The sequence below is a fragment of the Athalia rosae genome, chromosome 2 (assembly GCF_917208135.1).
Source record: "Athalia rosae chromosome 2, iyAthRosa1.1, whole genome shotgun sequence".
NCBI lineage: Eukaryota > Metazoa > Arthropoda > Insecta > Hymenoptera > Athaliidae > Athalia > Athalia rosae.
The window spans coordinates 12,803,284-12,825,238 of NC_064027.1; the positions used below are offsets into that span (position 1 = coordinate 12,803,284).

At 40.2% G+C, this 21,955-nt stretch overlaps 1 protein-coding gene across 4 annotated transcripts in view; it reads right to left on the minus strand.

The window, feature by feature from the left end:
• LOC105684774 overlaps positions 1-21,955 on the minus strand; it is a 45,995-nt gene that overhangs the window by 13,071 nt on the left and 10,969 nt on the right. The window contains exons 1-2 of one of the 4 annotated variants that reach the window (XM_048649323.1): positions 12,517-12,702; positions 502-610 (exon numbers count right to left, since the gene is read on the minus strand). In XM_048649323.1, the coding sequence (XP_048505280.1) occupies positions 502-610; positions 12,517-12,519 (112 nt within the window). In that variant the 5' untranslated portion in view covers positions 12,520-12,702. Of the gene's footprint in view, positions 1-501; positions 611-12,516; positions 12,703-21,955 lie in introns of those variants that run through there. The other 3 variants (XM_048649322.1, XM_048649324.1, XM_020851716.2) reach the window with 3 other exon arrangements.

A 21,955-nucleotide genomic window follows, 5' to 3' on the forward strand; every position in this document is an offset into this window, starting at 1 on the left:
AAACCAAAGTAGAATCGTGACGAGAAAATGCCGTAGAAGCCAATGTGGATTATGATGGAGAAAGATTTTTCGTTCGGTAGAATTTTATCCAGTTCTTGCGAACATAAAGGAGCAGCCAACCCTGGGGTGTCCAAACGGACGGAGATCGACCACCTCTGGTGACTTACCCTGTACGACCTTCCTCTGCACTCGTGAGAATTCTAAAAAATCCATTATTAATACGACCCTTCGGAATTTCAGCCTTCCGTGTCCGGACCAATAGTACTAAGACGATACACATCCACCATGATATTATTCCACCGACCACGACGAGGTCGAGAATGTGGAATTTCTGTAGACATTAGGAATGTACCGAAAATCGAGTTATATATTCCGGGCTCTCTGACAAGGGTTGTACCCGTATAAGGATAGGAAGTTGAACCCTTGAGGATGTTGAAAATTGGGGTTGAAAATGATATTTTATTGTTGCTGAACGTAGCGAATGCTTGGCAATCAACTTACCCGTAGGATACACCAGAATAGTTGGTCTTTTGGACTGTGGGACTGTCGGCACCGTTGGACGGCCGGCTCTCACCTCAACCGACATTTTCACGATCCTCTTTGAGTACGTCTGTAACAGAACGCGTGAATGTAACTTGTGAATTGGATACTTCGAGTGGAAAATGTTACTTCCATGATCAAACTTTTGCACGGTCTTGACATTTTCCGGTATCAGTTCGTTACTTTATATACTTGCACAGTTGTCTCGTCTAACAAATCTACAATTAACGCCTGCAGGCGGAAAAGTTTTGCTTAATTACATCACCGTTTTATCCTTTCTGCTTGCACGTACAGAGCTCTTCGATAGAGAAACTACAATGGCTAAATGCCTATTATTTCTGCCGAGCGGAGCTTCACAAATTTCGCCTGAATGGCAAATGTCATGCACCGCTGAAACGCACTTTACGATCAACAATCTGTTACATTGTGATTATCGCCGGTAACGGAGCATTTCGGATAACCGCACATCAGCCGCTCTGAATTTTTTTTATAAACATTTTTTCATCTTTTCTCATTGTTTCGTTCTTCGATACGCTCATTTTCTGCGCCCCAGGACCACTCAACTTGACTTTCCTCCATATACTTAATTTAGAGCTCGCGGAGCGACCCAATTACCACACCGTTGGTGCTTTTCTCTTTCCGCGCTTTTTGGTTTTTTTTTTTACTTTTTTTCATCCTGTTTTCATTATTAATCAATAACCATATCACTCGTGCTTTTGGAATTGGGCGTATGTTATTTATTCATGCATTATTCAAATTTTTGTTTGTCTACATCGTTACCAGGGGTTCCCTTTCGCTCTGTAAAATCGAACACGTTATCACATCCGAGGCTCGAGCACAATTTTAGCAAAACCATTACATCGCTATAACTGCAGCATCGATCGGTAAACCGCGAGCGAGCGATTTGAGTCGGTTACGGAAGCTATTCTTCTTGCTTTACTGGAGATATTAAGTTTTTCGGTTTTATCGATTCCGAGGAGAATTGAGGCGAAGAGAGGATACGGTGAAAGGTCAAGAAATAAACGGAGAAATACGGCTGAAAAGAGATACGATATAATTTCGAAAATAACTCCACGGTCCTTGATAAAGGCGAGCTAATGACGGATGGGGGGACCAGTCGACTGTGCTTTTGTCCACTTTGTCTTGACCCATTCCCCGATCGACTGCGGCGACGTGATACGAACTTGGAGTACCGTTGACAGCGTAAGATGGACTTTTAACGGAATATTAAATAATGAGCCTTCCGCACCGGAAAATTCAACGGCGATGGCGAGCTGCTTTTACCGTCTGAAAATCTGCCTTTATTGAACGCAGATGAAATTCGTACGAATAAATTTATGGGAAAATTCGCTTTGCACATACTGCTGCAGTGTAATGAACTTTCGGGGCACGTCGTTTTGTGTGAGTGAAAAATAAGCTGTAGTCTAAATTTCTCAATGAAGACGAAGTTTAATTAAAACTGACTATATACGTGCAATGGATGCTTTACCTGTTTTACGACACGTATACCCGCTGCGCAATCTCCCATTCTGTAATATACAATGTTTTCAAAGTAATTTAATCAAATTGAAAGAGAAAATTCAACAGAGCAACAAAACATCGATAAATACTAGAGTCGACTGGGAATAGTCGCAAAGTATATCTCTACGTTTTTCCATTTCATTTTTCGATACCGAGTTTTGGTAGAACATCATTTGCCACGAAGAAAAGTTGAACGATGATCCGAGTGAGCGACCTGATAACTAACTTTCATAGAGACATTATCTTGCGGTCTCATTCACGAGTCACTATCAGAGTTGACGATTTTGGACCCACGTGCAATGGATGAAATTCCTAGTGTCTTGTACCGCGTTAGCGTAATGTACGTACACCGATCCCTATAATGCGGTTAGTCTTCTCGAACCCTGTGGAGCAAGGGAATTTCGGCAAGACTGAGTTCAAAGTTTGTACTAATTAGTACTACATTTGCCGAAAACAATTGGACATACAACCGGGTCATGTAATTGTAGTAAATTCTCCACCACTTTCGCACGACTTTTGTTAGTTGTTCACTTGTAATTTTTGGAATTATGGTGCACGCGCGTCATGTTTTGAGGTACGTAATTGTCAACTCATAACCAATGTTTGGCTAACGAGTTGAGCGTGCCTAATAAACTTTCCTCCCTAGAACGTGCCGGTGGATTTGGAAGACTCTTTTTCCCAGATCACATGAAATGGCCGAAGTAATACACCGTGAAATAAAAGTGCCCCTGCACGTCCCCAGAAACTTGAAAACGACCTGTGAATCTTGAAGACAAAAAGTGCCATCATCGTGGCATTTCTTGTGCGCATTTCAGGAAAAAAAGCTTCGAAATTATTCCAGAAGTTCATTCAATTTTTCTCAAAAAGCGAGTCATACATTTGGTGTTTTTTCATCAAGATGATGTACGTATATTTGACACAAGTCGTGAAAGTCTATCTCCGCGAGAACTTTCCTTGTCTTATTTTTCCGAATTTTGAATGAACTAGAGGTGTCGTCGATAAAATATCGTTTTTTGGCTTGGCCCAGCCTGTAGTGTATCGCAAGGAGTCGTATTTTCCGAAAGAACTTTGTCGCGAATTTCTCGAAGTGAGTTTACTTTGATGACAGTAATCGTTTTCAGCTGTCAGTCGACGCCGTTTATTTGAATTTGAATCCGCGACGATGCAGATGGTTTGACTCACGAATACGAATCGTTCCGATATACGTGAGATGGTAAAGGGGACAGGGGGGATTCATCCTTAGCGTATTAAATCAACGAGCCGTGAATAACGAGACGTTTGGGATCACCAGATGATTGAACTTGTAGACAAAGCGTAAGGTCGACGTGGATCAGACGTGGATACCCGCGGAGGGATGGAATATTTTAATTATCCGTTAGCACAGCGATTATTGACGAGCTCCAATAACGCAATCCGCCGATCTTTGCGGTAAGTTAATTTCCTGCCAAGATCATATCATCGTTCGAAAAACCCTTAATTAGGTCTCGCGAGGTTCAACGGGATTAACAAAGATATAATTCATATTATCAGAAACTTTTGTACCCGGGATGCTCTTGTTTCCTGAATACATTTTTTGAGTTAACTTTTTTGATCATCGTAGATAAAAAAGTTTCAGAATTGCTTAATGACCCACGGCCAAAAACTTTGTCACGGTATTAACCAGTTTTAATTGCATTATTGTTCAGGAGTTTCAGTGGGATATCGTTTCAAGGGGTTTTATTCTCCCAATCAATGTGAATTTGACAAAGTATCACTTGATAAAATTGTGTAAATTAAAAGTACACAGCCAAAGAATAAAAACAAAAATTCAACGTCGGTATTTCGAGACTCGAGGGGATATTTTCACCAAATCGTTACGTCGAAACAAGTAGCATTCAGGAGTAACTCGGTAATAAATCAAATTCGATCTGATAGATTTCGCCCTTTACGGTTAGCTTATTGCAGGAGTAAAAGTTCGCCGTGCATGTGAAGTCGTATCGTTTATGAACTCGATTAAACCATATTGGAAAAAGGGGGAAAAAAGAGAAGAGGAACAGGGCAGTTTCGTTTCATTAGAATTCCGGTAACCCTGTTCCAGCGAGTTCAAGCTTTAAAATACACAGAGGGAAGTGAAAGCCCGGATGATATCCGTATGATACCTGTAAAAAGGAATCCCTTTTATACGTGAACTTTGTTAGGCTTTCCCGAAACACAAACTCTAGATCTGCTGCAGAATGTTAATTACCTACCCGAAATGAAAGTATGAGCATGAATATTTAGATACTCATCCGGTGGACAATGTTTAAATACGTAGTCACCGTTCGGTAGATGAAAGCACGTACACAAACCTTCTGAAGTTAATCGATTGTGATGCGAAAGCAGCGATGGTTACACAGCGGAGAAAAGCGTATCATCCGAACTCGTTCGCTCACAGAGCTTTTACATTCGACCGCAGAATTTACGTGTTTTTTCTGTCAAATACATTTTCTGCAATGAGATCGTGTTCGAAAAAGTGCCAAATATTTTTATTCAAAAGCCTGTATCCAAGATTCAACGCGAATCCACCGATCGCCTTGTTTCCCTCGACACGACATTCGAATCAGAAGATGAGAGCGGTAAAAAATGATTTTTGCATTCAAAATCGCCGAGTTTTGACTCTTCGGAATCGCGCGATACTTGGTATGAAAAATTTCGACCATAAAAATATCGAATGTAAGAAAAACGAAATCGAAGGTGGTTCGGTGGAGGCTTCGAGGTGCCCAACTTCTCGTAAAAATGCAATGGGCGTTTCAGAACTAACGATGAATAGGTAAAACTCGACATCAGCTTAGTTCGCCCGCTACAGACGACAGCACACTCGATGGACGGATCAAAGTGAACCGAGAATTCTTATGAGCGTGCGACCGTAAATCCCTTGGCATATACGTACTACATACACGTATACGAAACACGCGCATTCATAAAGCATGGCTTACTGCAGAGGTTCGCATTTTGATCGTTCTCAGAATTTGCCGACTATACGGATGTCTTCAAAATAATACACGGTTATAGGGATAGTTCAAAGCACATCGCTCGGAGGGTCTTCGGTTTCAACGCCGCACTCCGCCTATGTTAGATTTTCAAGGGAGTTCGAACGATTTGAAGTACCGTGAAAATGTAGGGCAAACTTTTTTGTTCTCTATGCAATTGGAAAGCGATACCGACCGTGTAGGCATACGCGTGATAGTCGGCGATGGTACGAACTGTTGGTGTACGCGTACGTATAAACGTTGCTGAAAAGCTCTATTCACGATCCTCATCCAGTGAAGTAGTCGTATATGTCCGGTCGTCGTTTTCACTATTTCAAGCTCGCAGCGCGAGTGAAATTTCATGTAGTTTTTAACGGAGGTTAATCGAGCCCTTCAGCTTTGAAATTGTAAATATCTGCATGCGGTATGAGCAGGAATGCGGATAGCGCATACGAAGACTTTCCATCCATCCATCGTTCTATCAATGCGGTTTGCGTGGTATCATAGATACCGTATATAGTTCGTAATACGTTAGCAGGAAATTCCCGCGGGAAATCGCTTGACAATTGACGAAAATCTCATTACACATAAAACGCGACAAGCAGTGGTCAACTGACAGCGTTCGTCATTTCTCCTCATTTCATTCGCTCTAACTGTCATTGAAATTTCATTTATATAATGCAAGTCTGGCCGGCTGCGCTGATTTGATCATTCTACGGATATTGAAAATCGATGTACGTACAGGGTGTGTAAAAATAACGCGTTATACCGCTTTGTCGGGTGATACTACGGTGCATTGTGGAAATTGGAAGCCACAAAATTGAATTCGAACAAAAAAAAAAAAAAAACAAAAAAAGTTTCTACCCACCGAGAGAATCGAAAGTCAAACTTGGTCTAGTTTAATCGAATCTAGGCCGATCGCTGAATCGAGAAAATTCGACAGTCCAACAAATCACCGACATCCGGCTGAGTTTTACATTCCTTTTTTATTTTTCCACTCGGGTATTTTAATGACGCCAAGAAGCGTACGGTCGGTTATTCGAATCATTCGTGAAAAATAACGACTTTTTCGAGGATTTCTTTGAAGTGATCGAAACGGCTGGCTTCAAATGGAATTTTTAGTTCTAAGACAATGGATTTCCAGATTTGAGTTGTTATCATAAAAAAACACATTGAGATTCTTTTGACGACAAAAAAGTCAAAACATTAAGGAAACATTAGTTCAACGAGATAACCGATTGAAGTTGGTCTCAAGCTCTGAGATTTGCGAGACTTTTACACCTCATTAGACAACACAGGAGATAAAGTCGAATTTTTGTTCCTGGACCGTTTATAGATAAAGGCAGATACCGAGGTACAACGTCTAAATCTTTTTTCTGCTAGAGTAACAAAGCGAGAGAATATTATACGAGAGCACTAAGTCTCAGCGGGTGTAAATTGATTGAATTAAGTCGAAGAATGAAAAGTGACGGTGTGAAAGCACGGAACGAAAAAACAAGTATGAAGCGAAAGAATCACGAGAACTTTTCTGCATCGATAAAATTTTCAGATAAAAGCTGTACAGACAGACGACTCGTAATACGTCTTATTTTCTGGGAATGAAGAATAAATTAATTACAAGATACCTCACTCGTTCTGGCTCTTTTCAATGTTAATAATATTTGCGAAAATTGAAGCGATACGCTTTAGCACTCGTACCGTTGAATTTCTAAGACAGCTACGAAATGCAACGACTGCAATTCTGATCATATTATTCGAATTGCAATGAATTATACTCGTCATTCGACGGAAAACCGTCGACTTTCGTAAAATGAGAGCGTTATTTCAGCGATTTTCTCTCAAAATACTCCGCAAGAGTAGGTAGGCGTAGTTTTTATCTCTACGCGTATTGTAACGGCCCGGGGAATCGAGACCAAAGGGTGTCGATTCTAAAGAGGGTTACGAGACGTCGCGTCGACGCGCTACGTCTGACGTCTCGACGTTCGAGAACACCTTTGACGGCACATACATTTTACAATACCACCTGAGTTTCAAAGCAAAAGCTGAAAGCACAGGCACTTGAATTATCAACCCCCCTTTATTACCTGTATTCCTTGCACATAGATTTTCACAAGTAATTCACTTTATTGTTAGTGAATTTTGGTTTTCTTCTTTTTTAACTTGCGACGTTGCGACTCACATAGACGACGTCACCCTGCCGTCATTTATGTTCATTTTTTGGATTCAGAAATCAAATCTGTTCTCACTATTAAGTGGTAAGATTTTTCAATTACGCATAGTCGAGAAAAAAACTGAAACTTTCCACTTTTGAAATGACGGATCAAATAATGCGACCAAAAACATCGTAGATCTATGCAGAAGATTCTTCAGAACTCGTCTATCGAGGTCACCATAATTAACCGTCTGTTTCATATTAATTCGCGCCGTGGGATTTTCAGACTGTTAGGGACCGGCGTGTCCCTTTTCATATCTTCCGCCTTCTGCAGTTATAGAAACTTCTCTGAAACCCTAGTTTTTTGCTCCGTCCCTCGAGACAGCGGAAACCTAAAGCCGCGTTCCACGGTCAAGTCATGACTAATCATAATCGTCATGACTAATTTTCTAATTTCAGAACTTTGGATGATCGGAATATAGAAGAGAATAAAAACTACCGTGAGGTAAACAAATGGCCCAACCTTACCCTGAAGATCCTCGAGATTACTTCTTGACCTTGTCAAGACTCGTTTCGAAGACTCGAAAGTGATTGCAACACGACTAGGTTTTTGATGCCCATTATTCATTAGTATTGAATTTTGGAAGCCGTTTCTTTGTTCTGCAGTTATCTCCATCCAATTCCATTCATGAGGATTTAACCGATATAAGTCACGCTGTAAGATGAATGATTATCGTGACAGCAGAACCGTGTGACTACACGATGTCCCAGAAGATGATGAGGAGCTTGCGTAGGCTCGGAGAGGATCAGAGCGGGATGGAAAACAACACAGGTAGAATAATTTTGGTTAAAAGCTTCGCTTTACGCGTGGGGATTAGTTTACTCTTCTGTGTTCGACAGTTTTGACAGCTTCTGCTACACGGCGGGCTTTTCGACGACACTACTTGACAATTCCGATTCGTCGAACGTTCGGTATTGGCCTTCTTTTTCGGATACGAGTCCAGAAAATTTTGGAAAAAATGGCTTCTCGAACCGTTAGTCATGGAACACTGGAATAATTCATACATCGATGTATGTAAAAGAATCCTCAAGATATCCTTGACTGTTTTCCATTACCTTCTCACAAAACATGCGTTTTAATCTATTGAATATTCGAACTGATTTGAAAGTCCTTGTGAAAGTAATATCGGTTTGTACCAACGCGTTGGTTAAATAATTCCGCTTCATTATATTTTTGGAGAGTGAATTTCAACTGGTGTTAAAGTGTTTGGCGACTCGCGAGGCGCCTTCGTCAACGTTCTCATTCCAACCGCAACACCCCCGGCGTTGAGACGCCCTTGAGCTCACCCTTACGCCCCGTGGTTTCGTGGAAAAGTAACTCGGCGAAATAAATTTCATTGGGAATTCTCCGGAGAATCCTGGAAAACACCGTCCAGGTCCCTACTTCGAGGATACCTACGTCAAGGCGGAACGGTGGATACTTAAATGACGTAACGTTACCCCGAGGCCGCAGGAGTATCTCTTCTTCTTACTTTAGCAGTTTTGTCCATGAAAAGGTCAGGCAGCTGGTACAAGCCTAGCCTACATCGCAGAATGAGAGCTTCTGATAATAAAAGAGAATATATGGATTCATTTCGCCTGAATGAACATTTACTTTGTCCCCGAAAACTTTTACTTGCGCACGATGCGAGGCGACGTTATATTATACCGTGCGGAACGATTTTATCTATAAAGTAATCCATTCATCAAAATATGCAGGGTTTTAATAAATCAAGATCGATGCCATGTTTTAGAATACATCTCAGATTCGGCGACTCATTTCTGGTCCCGTCAACTTTATTTTTAGCAGAATTATCAGACTAAAATTGTACGGTGTACCGCCGCACCGCGGGGCCCCGTCGTGGCACTAAGAGGAGAAACCCGCTGTCAGATTTATCCGGGGTATTTCCATATTTTAGAGAGGGCGACATTTTGATATGAATTTACATTAAATCCTTTCATGACGTGTTCTGCTCTTCGCAACTCCGAGTATTACGACGGAGCTATACGTGTATTATAGATATAGCTGATATTATACGCAACGCGAGTTTCAAATTGCAGAATTAACAATTCATACTATTTCCTTCGTCCTTTTTCGCCCCATCTTGTATTGTACTAAAACCCAACCTTTCAGATTTATTAACAGCGCTAAACGCTATCGATAATCACCAACTCCAATCATTACGCTTCTCGATCAGAAGTGCTGTGTGACCGCTGCAGCTGGTGACTAATGACGGTCTGGCGGCGTTGAGAGGATGCTATAACGATTCTTGACGGACTGAGATTACTCCGTTATATTTTTTGCGAATATTTCCAGTCGTTGAGATGAACCGATTTTTCTTTCGGCATTCGATGACCGGTGAAAAATAAATCAGCTTTATCATTCGTTAGCAAGAAAATATTTTAAAAATATAGGTATTTTCTTTTCCAATTCAAACCGATATATGTACAGGGATTTTAAAAAGTTAACTGCGGTAACATTTTTACATATGGATACCAATAACACGGAGTTATTAAATTGACGTTTTTATTTCTCGATTCCTACCGTGTACTTTTTCCACTCCACCCGCACGAAGAACACTATTTTCCGTGTACATCGCAGACGCGTTGATATAATTTTCACTATCCTCGTAACGCGACGAAGTGAACATGTTATAAAAAAAAAATAACTGAATAGCAAATTGGCAATTTTGCTCATAATATCTCCCGTGAGTCAATGTTAAGATAATATGACGAGGCACGTATATTGAATACCCGTTGTGCCTCGTCGTGCGCGAGCTTCGCACGTTGGTGTATTATACATGAAGCATCTATGTACACGGTGGTTCAAAATAAACAGGCCTTTTTTCGACACGTTATTTCAAGCACGGTGTTTGTAGCGATTATGGTCAAGTCAATTGGACGTTTTGTACTATCAATGATGCACCTACAACGCCATTGGCTACGAAGTCTTGTGGATGGGTTAAAAAAAAATGTCAACGCTTTCATCGTATTCCTCCATTTTGATTCCAGATTATAATATCAGATTTGGAAATTTGAAAATCCAATTGAAAGTTTCGTTCCTCCAGTTTTCGCCGAATGAGAATTTCTTTTCCACATTTCTACATGTGCTCACATAGTATGTGCTACTAGAATCAGCTTTTTCCTCCGTATATAAACCACTCTGTACCGCAGGGAGTTAAATCATAAGGGTTAGGTCGCGTTAGGCGACCTTCGCCGTATAGTGATGCCAACACGTATCACGTGAACAGGATAGTCGTACATGATGTAAACATGTATGTTAATAATTTACATGGACAGGTATACAAAAGCGCTTAACCGACACATTTGTACTATAAGCTCTTCATCGTCCTCTGTCGCATAAGCAATTAGTATTTTCCGCAGGGTTAATTTCGCACCGGCAGCCCTTCGTTTGTTTCTTCGCTACTGAGGCTGTGCGAAACGCAAAAATTTAGGATATCGTGTAGTTATGTTTCACTGAAAAAAAAGCTTTTTTGCTTCGATTCAAATCCTATAGAGTATTTCGCATCTTAACGTTGACTGTTATTTCGAGTTCAACTTTCTTCATATATATACATGCTAAAATTAAAACTGCGAGGACCAATTATGTCCGTTGTCTGTCTGATAAGACATTCGATTGAAAAATAATTGACAATAACGCGGCGCCGGAATCGTTCCGGATTCGGTTTATGGAAGAAAAGTGGGGAGAAGCAGTTTAATCCAAACTCAACGTCAATCGAAAAACGCGAGCAATTTAGATTCCCCAATCCTTTATTCGATAACTTTTACTTTTACCTTTCAAATTAGTAGAGACTTACCTACGCAGCTACGGAGCGATCTGCCTCCATGAGATTTTTGTAATAAAAGAGTTGGATGAACTGCTCTGACAATAAGTTTCTGACGAGGGTGAAAAGTCAGTTTTTCTTTTATTTTTTCCCTCCATCGGTGTTCCAGTATTACCGCCCTGCAGAATGGCATTCTTGGAATTCTGGTTATTGAAAGTCCTGCAGCTCCAAAATTATAGGGCCGTAGGGAACATCGTGATTTACGTGAAATATGGTCAGATTTAACGATCATTTGATCTGACATTTGTTACGGCTACGCGCCGGTACGTACCACGTCTACCTACCGAACTATACTGCCAGTTTCGAGACTTATCACTCGCGCGTGGTTTTGCGAAAATTCCTAGAATGAATCCTACTGTTCATTACGACAAACTTCTCCGCGGACTGTGTCGAGCATTCGCAGCTAAGCGATGAGGTCTATCCGCTTTATTCGCCTCCATAAGACTCTTCGTCGCAAGTTTAAAGCTCGGACTGTTGAACCACGCTATCAAATCACGATAAAAACGAAATCCTCGCTTTCGTTCGATTGATCTTCCGAAAAATTTTAATTACAAAAATATTTGCCATTTCGTATCGTGATAGGATTTTATTCAAAGGATTCCTCATCGACGAATTTCGGTTTGAAACAGATTGATATACCATTAGCATTCTTGTACATCTCCTCCTCTTTCAATTTATGTTCGTCGAGACTATCGCTGAGAGCAAATTCCCGATAAACATTCTGCAAAATTCCATGATAACAATTTTTTTCGCTCAAACAATTTTTTTTGTACGTGTTCGCGCAATTTTTTATTCGCGCGCTTTTATGCCCTAAGGAAATATGGAGATCCCGAATGGCCGTTGACTCCGTGCCGACTCGGCCCTCCAGTTATTATCCGAACGGTAGAAATGAAAATAATGAATGATAAAAAAAATGTTTTACAGAGAAAGTGAAAATAATATCTGCGAGGAAAAAGCTCGCTTCCGAATGTGTAAAAGACCATCTCGACAGCGGGAGAAGCTCTCTATAAAATACAATTAAAAGCGACCATAATTTTATGAGCTACTTCATCAATTTTTACCATTTTTACCTTTTACCGGACGCGGAGAAAACTTTTTTTTCCCTAGCAGTTGACTCGCAATTAGGTATACCTGGATGAATAATATTTCTGAATATTACCGAGTAGCTGCAGAAAGCGATTTTTCATATTCGACATTCTTGGGTAATTACTCTTATCGGATGGCTTCGATGGTGAAGAACTCACAGAAGACTGCTGGTGCAATTATGCTACTTACAGTAGACGCTCGAGAATCGTATAACATAAGTCTTCTTTTTATCCAACACTTGTCAGCGTACTCTTTGACTATAACGCGCTTTGACTCTGGCGTCTATTGAAAATCAATCCGGGATACTCTCCTTGTTCAGGTCTTTGAGCATATACCTACCACCTACCATTCGTATACTGAAAACGAGACACTGACGAATGTGGCGCAACGATCGAAGACTCGCTTGACTCCGTCTTCATCCCGTTGAAAGTCCCCGCGGGAACAACGACCTTCCATTCTAGGGTAGATGCCCTGAATTTATAAGCCATCTTTGTAGTCCAATAGAGGAGTCGTCGCAACCTCCGGGTTACTTTCTGGTTACTGAAACGCCGACGATAACGTAGTGAGAAATTTGCATATACTTTTCAGTCGCTGAATCGAGCAGATACTGAGTTATAATCGTCAAACTAATTCTGAATCTCTTTACATTCGATTAAACGTACGGATATTATAAGATATTACGGTGAAGAAAGGGAAGTCCTCAATAAGGATGATAATGACGCTGGTTTTATTATGTTTGCTTAAGAACAGAATAACTGTTCGTGCAAGAAATTATTCTTGTTTATTAAAATTCCGTTTACCTTACGCAGAGTTTCATTTCAGCAGTTGTTGGGCTATGGAACCACTGAGCAGTTCCACATTTTAAACTATATTATTTAAGAAAATGAGAAATTTTTGGAACATGCTACAAAAAATTGAATCTGAGCGGTCTAAAATACAGTTTCACAATTCGTAGTTTGTTAAACACGCAATTTCGTGGATTAAAAATCGAAGACGAGGCCTGAAACTGAGGGAATTGACGCGGGGAAACAAAATGTTTAGTGTGAAAAGTTCGGCACATTTCGCAGCGTTATTAACCTGCAATGCGGCAACTTTGAATTATTAAGCATTAGATTCTGATTTTCAGGAATATCGTAGTTACCGCATTTTTATGCTCGCGCTTCTTAAAACTCGTTGAATTTTACTGGTTTGCGCAAAGTGTACTTTTATCATTGTTTCAACGCTCTAATTACACCGTTACTTTCTTTGGAAGTATAAAATTATTATACACAGTTATCGCTTAATCCTTTTTCCGCAGAAAATTTAACATGAAATACGTATTACGACTCCGGTAATGATCGAGTTACGTTCAATATGATTGAATTAATTCTAACCAAAATTCAAAATCCATGTTCACGAGTCACCGGTAGCATAGATGAACCCGGTAGTAGTTGAAGAAACTTAGTAAACGATTCAGCTCCTTAAATAATATACATCCATTAGATTCTTCAAGTTGAATGGCACGCTCGAAAAACTCTGGGAAATATCCTACAGGAAACAGATATGCGTGGCGCCAAAAATTATCGATCCGGCCAGAAGGCTCTGCTTTTTTGTACAAAATATGACCGATCTACTTGAACAAAGTTTCTGAGGTTTCAGAATCAAAAATCTTTCCTAATCGAACATTTTGCCACTAAACAGGAGGTACTCCTTTCGCAAACTTCGAAATAATAAAAATTACAACGACGGCACGTCGTGGGTTGTCCACAACCGGTTTCACGGGCAGGGCGAAAATAAAGTGCCAGTGCGAAGCCTGGAAGCCCTGAAAGTATTTCCGGTCTTGGGCATAGTGGCTAGTCGGAAGTCAAGAGTAATGCTATAGCCATTGCCGCCGTGCCGGAACTCTACTAGTTCCGGGTAACGCCTCTCTGAACACGGAAAATCACCCTTGTAGTTACGATTTTGTAAACTACCGCCTCTGTAACCACAACTAATAAGTATTGTTAGCGGGTACAAACTTGTCCTACGAAGTCTGGTTGCGCTCGACTTTCCGTCGGCCGTTAGATTCTCGGCGCACAATGCATCACGGCGGTCTCGATGTCGGGTAGAAATTGTAAGATACGGAGCACGAGCTGCACGATATGGTAAAATGGATTTCTTGGATCCCGCAGCGTAGATTGCACTCTGCAAACTTAGTGTGTACTCATATTAAGCAACGTGGCGAAATTTCAAACTAGACGCAAGTTGCCGAGTGTCGCCGGCTAAATTATAAGCAAAGATACCCTATGTACGCGGACGGGCTTTAATTTCCAAGATTTTGCTGCTGCTTTGCTAAATGAACTCGATTGACGTTTTATTTCAACTTGTCGCACTTGATTCAGAGGGATCCATAGCTGATTCAACAACTTCAAGCGGTTATCTAGACCTCGGAAATTGTCAAACATATGAAAATCTTTCCACTATTGACTTTCTTCCGGAAGGAGTAGCAGTAGGTCCCACACTTTAGGTAAGAAATCCTCGATGATTACGCCAAATTAGTTTTGGAGTCAGTGAAAAAGTCTATAGTGGGTGCCGCGGGTTTCGTTCTTACGACATAAAGGACCTAGGGTGCACTTAACGACCGGGTGAGAAAATAGGACGCCAAAGTTTGGACCATTCGGATGTCCTGAGCAGTGCTATGTATGGTAGCTAGTTGGATCCTGCTGAAGTGAAATGACAATTAGGAACCCTCTTTATTGGTGCAGTAGGTTGAGGCATAGTCGACCCATATATCTACACAAGCTGTCCGAGGGAAACTTGAAAACATTTCTCTAGATCGCAACAGCCGGCATCTGGATTAGGGCTTCGAATTCGTTCTTAATTTACAGTTTAACAATGTTAATGTCTGTGCACACTTACAATGTAAGGGAGAAAAATTGAACATGCATGATAACTCCGACTTACTCAGGTGAGCAAAACTTTTCTATACTTATCACAGGTACGATACGCGAAATCAATTTTACACAGATTCTGTAGCTTCACGCTACTATCGATACAAATCCGCAAGCACTGCGGGGTTTTCGCAAAAAAAAAAGAGAGTTCTTAGCCTCAGGGAATTGTTTTCCGTTCTACGATTCTGAATAACTCAGGCCCCGCATATCCGCATGCTTCACTGCCAGTATCTGATATCCAACTGATAATCAATTCAAAAGTATACGCCAACTATTGCCATATGCACGTATTTCTCATTCGTATGCTCGTGTAAATTTCATTTAATAACACACGCGCTTTCTGACCGCAGTTTTCATTGGAAATATTTTGCAGCCTTACTTTCTGCACGGGATTCAATGACCATAAGAATATAATATTTCGCGGTCTCAAATATCGACCGGCCTTCCCTACCCCGATAATCTGCCGAGCGTCAAAAAAGCTTCATGAACAGGTATAGGAAATTCCAGGTCAATTTTATCAGTGTCTGACACTCGCCATAATTTTTAATTTGGTTGAAACGTTGAAACATGTACCGGCAATACCGCAGCGCCTATAAAACTCCCAGTTTTTTCAATTTTTTCAATTTTTTTTTTTTTTTATCCGTCAACGCGACGGTCTTGGAATTCAGAATACTGATGATACACATGAAAATTCTACAGTAAAAAATTTCCAAATGCTGAAAACGAATAAAGAAGTTAATAATAGAAGTAATGGTTTCGATACCCCAACAGATCTTAAGATGATGGGAATGAGGAATAAAATTTTTGGAGTCTGACCAACGCAAAACCAATAGCGTTTGTGTAAAATAAGCCAATAAACTACGAGTGCATTGCGTGGTGCGGTACCGTTCGAATGTTTCAACGAAATTGTTTCAACGAAATTACTAGTGGTGAAGGGCAAACCCTGATCGAAATAACTTAGAACGTCGCATGCATAAAAATAATAGTAGACTATCACGCCATCTGACACGCAGCTTTGAACTTGTGATTTTCAACCTGTGACGTACCCTGTGATTCGCGAGGGGTATCCTATAAATTTGATATACATGTATACGTATATTCATATATGAATCACATATTTATGTATGGGGTGCAGAGTAGGTACGTACATACATCTATACCTACCGTGATTTATTTTAAGCCCGGAGTACAAGGGTGAAATACTGATGGCAACGTTATCCCTGGAGGATATGTCGCAACTGTTTGAATATAGCTGACTCTAAGTGACGTGCGCAACATTATATAGGTCGCGGGATTCCAGAAGAATGAAACCTCTTTCGAATAATGTTGAGTGGTTGTGAGATCGTTTAGGTTTCGAATTTCCTCTTCTTTCTTATTTCTTACAGGTTTCCGTATCCCAAATTTCAAGACTCTAATACATACAGCCTTCGCCCAAATAATTTTACCCGTGTAAAGTAAAAGCAATCTTTTTATCGCTAATTGCTTCATTAAGGTGAAAATTTTCAGAAAGAATAAAGATTTTCCAAAAAAACTTCAATTCAATTGCAGATGATAAACGCCACCTAAGGATTTTGCCAAGTATCGCCAAATAAATGAGCCAAACTGATTTTCAAGCTTGCAGTCTTTGGCCAAGGCAATAACAACGTTCCAAAATCTCGGAAAGCAATAGAATCTGAAACTTGAACATTTACGCTTGAACCGGTCTAATACACTAACGCAAAATCCCACAATATTCCTGCAGGAGCCAATGCCAATCTTTACGCCGGTATCATAACTGATCGCACTGACCCGTGCGGTCAGAATCTTTTCAATCGTGCCGGAGCTTTTCATTCCACCAATAAGTTCTCTTGAATTTTGTTCCCCTACGGCCATATGTCTGATCCATTTCGACCTCGTCACTCGCGATATTCGTCTCTCTTCTCACCCGCCGTATATATCTGCACAGATTCATCTTTTTCTTCGATCTTTTCCATGTAATTATATAAAAATGATTTTCAAGATATGTATACATAAGACTGAGTTATGCGCTGTGAAAATTCCACAGTGCTTTAGTGGAAGTGTCGAGGACCATGGGTCGTAAATGTATCTTTACATTTTCCGGTTTTCCTTGATTTCCTGAGCTTTCCTCGGGTTGACGGGGTCCATTGAAACTCATGGGCACTGTGAGACCCGTTGAATTCGGATGCTGGGTGTATTTTTTCAAAACAACAACAACATTTTCATCTTGGGTTCCAACCGGTTCGAGGTGAATTTTACGGCGATGAATTCCGAGGATATTTACAGCTGTTGAGCTGAACAATCGGCTGGTAGATCGTGTAACAATATGCATTCGTCATGTTATATTGCTTGTGCAGATTGTGTAATATTCATCAGTGGTTGAAGTGCATTGCGTGAGAAAAGTGAGTCGATTCAAGGTTTCAAGCAGTTGGGAATAAAAATTTTTCATCAAATAATAGCTGATGATACTGCTATTGTCAGACAAGAGATGAGATGAGTTTGCTTTATTAGAATTGGATAAACTGTAAAAAATTTTTTTAACCCGCAACGAGGCGTATGTAGCCAGCTCACCGTGCGGCAACAATTTGATTCGAAAGAGCAAGCGTTGTCGGTAGAAACCAGGCATGATGTTTAAAGCGGAGCTTTAAAGCTCGGCGCTTACGAAGGTCCCTCACCAGGAAATACAATAATTGATACTAATATCTATGGATCCAGCGGAAGAGTTTTCTGTTTCCACATCTCTCTTTCTCTGTTACTGCGCAACCTCGTCGTCAAATCATCGGAAATTTCATTGAAATCGATGCGTGCGGAGTCCGATGCCCCAGCGACGAGTGAAATTCAACATGAATATTGTTGCGCCACCATGAGATACCAAAAGCTACACGTGTATTTTATATGTTCACCCAAGGTCACGCAACGATATGTGCTTCCACGCACATCCCTCGATGTCGTTGTCGTTGTTGCTGTTATTGTTGCTGTTGTCGTTTTTGCCGTTGTCGTTGTTGACGGTCCTGTTTTTGCCGTTGTCGTTGTTGACGGTCCTGTTTTTGCCGTTGTCGTTGTTGACGTTGCCGTTGTCGTTGTCGTTTTCTATTTGTTGTTGTTATTGTTGATGTAATTGTAGTTGTCATTATCGTTGTTGTTGTTGCCGTTGTCGTTGTTATTGTTGCCATTATCGTTGTTGTCGTTGCCGTTGTTATTGTTGCCGTTGTCGTTTTTGCCGTTGTCGTTGTCGTTGTCGTTTTCTATTTGTTGTTGTTATTGTTGATGCATTCGCAGTTGTCATTATCGTTGTTATTGTTGCCGTTGTCGTTTTTGCCATCGCCGTTGTCGTCGTCGTCGTCATTGTGTAATTCATTCTGTTATTGTTGATGTTATTGTCGTTGTCATTATTGTTGTAGTCGTTGTTATTATTGTAGTCGTTATTTTTATCGTTGACGTCGTTGTTGTTATTGTCGTTGTGATGGTCGCTGTGATTTTTTTTTCTTCCCACCCTGTTCGAAAGTACGTGTTTCGTCCCTGCTTTCGGCGACGTAAGTGCTACTTCTTCCTCCCTACTACCGCGCCATCACCGAGCAGGGAGCAAATTTTAATTTGCCGAGACGTAAGTTTTTAATTTTGCGAAGATAAAAACTTTTTCCCAACCCGGGCTCGAACCTCGAACGTCTGAGTAGTAATCCACAACGCTACTCGCTAGGCTAGCCGATGCTCGTGATTATTGAGTTCACTTTTTTAATATTTTGGGCAACCATGAGAGGAATAACCCATGCGGCTACTTCCTCCAAAGCCAATCAATTAAATTCTTCAATTTAATTAAATAAATATTTTCGGTAAACACGCCGTGGATCATAACAGATCGTGGCCGGTCGATGCGATCCCCCCACCTTTGCTGCGGCGCTGCTGTCAATTCGACCAGGGCTATTTTGCACGAACCTAAATCAAATCGCGCAATGTTTACATTAACACGGTTTGTGTACATGCGACGATATCATTAATTAATTTGTTTGAAAAAGTAAAAAATAGATCTGTTATTTAGTATGTTTCAAGGGAGTATTAGATAAATTGGAATCTCGAATCACATCCTACGTAGCCCGATTAACGCACGCGGAGTTATTTCATGTGAAGTAATAACCAAAGTCCAAATGCCACTTTTTTGTCGTTCATTTGACAAAAAAACCTCGAAACATTTGGACATAACTTTAGAATCGTTCGTATTTCTGTCTAGATGTGTAATCGATCATCATTCTAATGAAAAACGATACAAATCAACAAAACAGTATTTTAATCATTGAAATGTATTATGAATATATCTATATATATAGAGAAGTAACGCCATCTGTAGGCGTCATTAAGTAGCTTTTAGTCGCGAAATATATACAACAAATGTAATTATCAATGCGTGAGTTTGGATTGAAGTTAAAAATCCACCCTGAGACAACTCAGGTATTAGAAGACACATTTGTACGATCCATAAAGTACTAGGTTCAACCTTGGAAAAAGCTTTTGTTGATATTGGAGATGAAGAAACTTTCGTTCGATTAGCATATGTTGCTTTATCAAGCAACCCTACACAGTTTGCTTTGAACCAAGAATTCTATAATTTGTTTCAGTCAGGTCCAATCTGATCATTATGGAGAAAGATGAAAATTCATTTTCTCACTGCTTATCCACTAAATTTTAGTTTATTGATACCCGGTTGATCGTTTGTTACGTATCATGAGGTCAAGTTCGCCTGGACATTAGGGTGTGTGGTTCTTTTTTTGTTCCTTCTTTTTTATTGAACCACTTTCACCGTAGTGTTTGATTTCAGGATACATTACGTGAAATTCTAGAGTCGAGACGACTAAAAAGAATCTCAAGAAGTAGTCTCGAACGACTTTTTGATTTTCAGTTTGATAAACTTAGAAAAAAAAATTGATTCTTGTTAGAAAAACAAATTTGACCGATAAAAAAACACAAGCTTCTACCTAGCGATAGTTATTCATATCTTTCATCGATTACAAGATTATAACTCGGCAACATTTGAATATTTTGTTTGAAATTTTACATCAAGTTCTATCGATCCGATTGTCAATTTAGTCAGCAGATTCGAATTACTGGGCTCGAAACACGCCAAATAGCGGTATTTCAACTTTTGACGCCACAATCGAAAAAAATGAAGGGTCATAATCTTTGAAAAACCTCAAGTTATCGCCACAATGCGATGCGGTGCGTATAGTACGTATGTAGGTACACGTACCATATAAATCGAAATGGCTGAATCAACGTCAGCGAATAAGATCTCTGATTTAGTTTCCGGACGCGTCTGCTCGAAATGTACGTGCAGACAATTTGATCTCATAGGACGCAAGCCCTTCACACCGAACAGAAGAGAAAGAACAATACGTGAATAAATAAAAAAGAAAATACTTCCACCTTACCGTGGATTGCTATTTTTCTAAATCATGGTCTATTATTGTCATCCATTTTTGATGTTACCTTTGTCTCTTTTTTTTTCATTCTTCTTATTGTCAGACACGAGTAATAATTATCATCCCTCCTTTGTACGTTACAGGCCTCGGAATGACACGGTACGTAATATGGAAGTGTGGTTATTTTAAAACCGCATATTGTACAAATACGAAGGGGTGCTTAATATGCGAATTCCGCAAGTCCACATACGAGGTCACTGCAATTTGTATCGGTAGTTGCTGCAGCGGCACTATTTTACCTCATTTTGGCACTTACCTTGTCCCAAATACAGACAATGAAACCGAGCGAAAAACTTGTACGTATGCGCGGAAAGTGAATACATATGTGTACACCTAACGTACATGAGTATGTAAATTTTAACGCAATGAAAAATGACGCCGCGATTTTTCCACGAGATTATAGTAACATTGCGGATAATGTACGGTGCGGAAGAACTGCTTACATGCATCGTTAGTGTAGTTTTGTAGGTTCGCTATGATTATTTCAAAGCGAAATAAAGAGTAAGAAAAATGAACAAAATATCGCGGCTCGATTACATACATTATTGTGTGTATACGTGTAGGTTACATAGGATTTAATTTGGCTCCAGGATCTGGGTTAATGATGTACCTGCAGTAAAGCATACCCTAAAAAATGGGAATCACTCCCGCCCCGCGAGTAATTCTTCCTTCATTTACCAAGAAAGCGGAAAACTTTTTTCTCCCTTTCTATTTTTCTTTTTACTTTTTACTTTTTACTTTTTTTCTTTTTCATTCTCATTCTTTTTTGCCTATTCTTTAGACACTTCTGTTTCGCAGCCACTAGAACCTCGAGGGCTTTTATTATGGTCTTTCTTCTTTTTTTTTTTTTCTTTTCCATTTTTTGCCTGACGTCAGATCCACCATCGCAGCTGCGGCGACGACGGTAGGGATGATCAAAGGGAATTCATGTAAGTTCGTCACTTCAGCTTCAATCGAACCGTTCTGTACATTTATTGGGAATCTTCTTCGTTTGCAATTTCGTCATAAATTATTCACTTTTCGAATCCTCTTTCGGGGTGTATAACTGATTCTGGTAAAAATCAACCAGCGAAATTACCGTTGATTGATTTTCACCGATGGATTCCCGGTCCTGCCATGCTTCTATTTCGACGTCTAGAAGCTGTAGTTTTTATATAATAGAAAAAAGATTACCTCGACCTCAACGGCTGGATAAAAGCTGATTGTAGGCTTGTCTTTTTTTGAATATCCGAGAAAAAGAAGTTGACTCAATTATTTCTTCTTCGCATCAAGAAATTGATACCCAGTCCGGCTACGTAGTGTAAATAATTTTTTTCCCCCGAAAAATGTTAACGGAATCCCGGAAATTCCATATTTCTTGAAACCTGACGCGACCATCTTGCTTTATCTGGAATTTTTGCTACGACGT